Here is a 4218-nt window from a genome sequence, read left to right as displayed (position 1 = left end):
AAATATAAATTTAAAAACATATGTATATGTTAAAAATGAACAACCTAAAAACAAGCTATTTACTTTGTGTGTATTTTAATTAAATAAGTGGTTTATTTAATGAAATAATGCCCTCTAGTGTCAGTTTTAAACATTACAACAATTTTTTTCCTATATCTTATTAGCTCTTATTTTTAATAGGGGTGTTATGGTAAGGAAGTCATTTAAACCTGGTTTGGTGTTGGAATCCAAATAAACCTGCCACCATAATTCTTTTGATTCCAATATTTCCTCCCATAACCCACCCCTAATATCTGGCAAAACTTGATCAAGTACAAAAAATAGGAAACTATATTCGGGACATATAGTTGTGTGTTTATATAAGGCATTTGTACTCTTCGCTTTCAATATATCATAATTATGCTCATAAATTCTTCTTTTTAAACAGCGTTCCGTTTTACCTATGTAAAACGACTGACATTTCTGACAAATAGCCATGTATACAATACCCTTACTTTCACAATTGTAATGATTTCCACTTTTAATACATTTGTCTCTACTATCTATCTGTATTGTTTGTTTATTAATAATGTATGGGCACTGTTGGCATCTACCACATCTATATGTCCCTTTCCTTCGTTGGTTTCCCTTAAATAATTTACCACTACCTCTTTCCAATATTTTGCCTATATTTGGTGGATTTTTGTATACTATTTTAGGTGCCATCTTAGTTATTTCTTCTATATCTGTTAATGAGCTGAATTTATTCCATTCTTTTTTAAAAATTTCTCTCAATTGGATGTTTGACTTATTATATTCCACTATCAGGCTTCCTGAGTAACTAACTTGTTCCTCCTTGTTACTCACCATTTCTTGATTAGTCATTTCTATATTCCTTTGGGAACCCACATTTGTATCTAAAATAGGTCTAAACCTATCTAACCTACCCAACTCTACTTCTTCTCGTAAATTCTCTATAAAACTCATGGGATATCCTCGTTCTAAGAACATATTTGTGAGGGTATTACATTCTTCTTGAAAATCCTTCTCATCTGATGTCATCCTCGAACCTCTTACCAATTGTCCCTTCACTATATTTTTCTTACTATAAAGGGGATGTGCGCTTTCATAATGCAAGTAAGAATTTACATATGTGTCTTTTCTGTAAACCTTGCTTTGAAATTTACCATTTTCTTTATATATTTCTATATCTAAATATTTCAATTTTTCTTTATTTATAGTATACGTAAATTTCAAAAAAGTGGTCGTTTGGTTAATATATTCCATGAATTCAGAAAATTTCTCCTGTGTCTCCACCCAGAAAATGACTATATCGTCCAAAAATCTAAAATACTTTATCCAACATTCCTTGAATTTACAATTAACTATAAATTGCTCTTCCCATTGGGCTAAAACAATGTTTGCAAATGTGGGGGCACAAACTGCGCCCATCGCAACACCCGTCCTTTGTTGATAATAACCACCGTCAAACATGATATAATTATATTTTAAGACGGTGTCCATTAGTGTCACACTTGCTATTTTATCTTCCAAACTTAAATTTTCATCACTAAAAAAAATTTACGTATACTATAAATAAAGAAAAATTGAAATATTTAGATATAGAAATATATAAAGAAAATGGTAAATTTCAAAGCAAGGTTTACAGAAAAGACACATATGTAAATTCTTACTTGCATTATGAAAGCGCACATCCCCTTTATAGTAAGAAAAATATAGTGAAGGGACAATTGGTAAGAGGTTCGAGGATGACATCAGATGAGAAGGATTTTCAAGAAGAATGTAATACCCTCACAAATATGTTCTTAGAACGAGGATATCCCATGAGTTTTATAGAGAATTTACGAAGAAGTAGAGTTGGGTAGGTTAGATAGGTTTAGACCTATTTTAGATACAAATGTGGGTTCCCAAAGGAATATAGAAATGACTAATCAAGAAATGGTGAGTAACAAGGAGGAACAAGTTAGTTACTCAGGAAGCCTGATAGTGGAATATAATAAGTCAAACATCCAATTGAGAGAAATTTAAAAAAGAATGGAATAAATTCAGCTCATTAACAGATATAGAAGAAATAACTAAGATGGCACCTAAAATAGTATACAAAAATCCACCAAATATAGGCAAAATATTGGAAAGAGGTAGTGGTAAATTATTTAAGGGAAACCAACGAAGGAAAGGGACATATAGATGTGGTAGATGCCAACAGTGCCCATACATTATTAATAAACAAACAATACAGATAGATAGTAGAGACAAATGTATTAAAAGTGGAAATCATTACAATTGTGAAAGTAAGGGTATTGTATACATGGCTATTTGTCAGAATGTCAGTCGCTTTACATAGGTAAAACGGAACGCTGTTTAAAAAGAAGAATTTATGAGCATAATTATGATATATTGAAAGCTTAAGAGTACAAATGCCTTATATAAACACACAACTATATGTCCCTAATATAGGTTCCTATTTTTGTACTTGATCAAGTTTTGCCAGATATTAGGGTGGGTTATGGAGGAAATATTGGAATCAAAAGAATTATGGTGGCAGGTTTATTTGGATTCCAACACCAAACCAGGTTTAAATGACTTCCTTACCATAACACCCCTATTAAAAATAAGAGCTAATAAGATATAGGAAAAAAATTGTTGTAATGTTTAAAACTGACACTAGAGGGCATTATTTCATTAAATAAACCACTTATTTAATTAAAATACACACAAAGTAAATAGCTTGTTTTTAGGTTGTTCATTTTTAACATATACATATGTTTTTAAATTTATATTTAAATAAATATTTATATGATTATTTTTAAAGGATGGATGAATTAATCATTGTATGTTTACAACATTATTTATGAACATGTTTTAATTCAGAATTTGAAAAGTGAGCAAACATTTTATATAATAGTTGTGTTTATGTATTTCCCTGAATGGCATTAATATTCATGAGATTTCCCAATGTGATAGGAGGTTTTAAATAATTAAGCAAGGTGAATGGATAATTTATATAAATAGATTAGTATATAAATGTATTAGTTAATTAAAGCATTGTCTGATGAAGTCCTATATGCAAGGACGAAAACGCAGGTTGATTCTTGTTTTTAAAAAATAGCGTTAACAACAGAATTTGTGTTTGATCTTGAATTGTGAACCTGGATGGTTTAATAAACTGCTGGGACGGATTTCGAACGTTTGTAGGCACTGTTTTTTCATTTTCTTGGTTGTTCGAGTGCTGATACCTGTTTTGGGAGATTATTTATATGTTTTGACCTTATTTTGTGTGAGAGGTGAGGTTTGCACGAAAGTGTGGATGCTGACAACCTGTTTGATTTCTAGTTTGTTTATACATGAGAGAATTGACTCCAATTCCACAGTACATTTTCATCTCTCACAGAGCATGTTAGTTTGCTTTGAGAGTAAATGGTTGTCATTATACATGAAGCAATTGCTGCATTGCCTCAAGATGCCCATATGAATCAAGGACAAATTATGGGAAACTGCCTGTCCATTGTAGCAGGATTTTTCTGAATGGGGTATTTAGGAAGGAAGTGGGCTAGTTGGACTTAAGACTTTAGCTTAAATAGTGGGTTAGTTTGACTTGGAGTAGCATGTATAGTAGGTTATAGATGACAAATGTGGGAACGCTCTTTAGGGCACAACTGAGTTGCTCTTTGCTCAGCAGAAAACTTGGGGGATTCTACTGGAAGGTCTAAAGGGAAAAATAATATTCCCAGGTGTTTTCATCTATACAGAGCACTGCTAAACCCTGTTGCGAGGTGAGCAGCAAAGAGCAAATGCAAGGCTTACATACTGGCAAATTTAAATAGTTTTTAACACAACTACCAAGGGGAAAGCCCCAAACTGAGCCTTTCTTCAGTAATCTCCTAATCAGATGAGTCCTGAGCTACATACTTCTGCCACAAGGGTGCAGGGAGGCCCATTTAATGTAAGAAGTCTAGTTAAAGAGCACAGTGATACCAAACAGTCTGGATTAATCAGATCTGAATCTAGCCTATGCCAGCTGAGGCAAGGAAAAAGTCACTTAAGGGTCAAAGTGAGAGTGTTTAATAGTATACTTTTAGATGACCTGCAGTGGTACCACCCTTTACACAAACTGACAACTATTCAAGCAGCTGTGAACAGTGGAAGACTATGGACAGCGTTTCTATAGAGGATTTTAAACTGTAGAGGTTTGCTTATATGCAAGCAAAGGAAACCACG

The 4218-nt window shown here is 32.7% G+C and overlaps 1 protein-coding gene across 1 annotated transcript in view; it reads left to right on the top strand.

The window, feature by feature from the left end:
* The first annotated feature begins 1748 nt into the window (after nt 1-1748).
* Nucleotides 1749-4218, top strand: part of LOC122808422 — a 164187-nt gene continuing 161717 nt past the window's right edge. Inside the window, exon 1 of the mRNA XM_044079384.1 lies at nt 1749-1861. Within this exon, the coding sequence (XP_043935319.1) occupies nt 1749-1861 (113 nt within the window). The remainder of the gene's footprint in view (nt 1862-4218) is intronic.

The sequence above is a fragment of the Protopterus annectens genome, chromosome 8.part0 (assembly GCF_019279795.1).
Source record: "Protopterus annectens isolate FY-2018-M chromosome 8.part0, PAN1.0, whole genome shotgun sequence".
NCBI classification, from domain to species: domain Eukaryota; kingdom Metazoa; phylum Chordata; order Ceratodontiformes; family Protopteridae; genus Protopterus; species Protopterus annectens.
The sequence above is the reverse complement of the archived record's forward strand: the minus strand, read 5'-3'. Positions and strand labels throughout refer to the sequence as shown.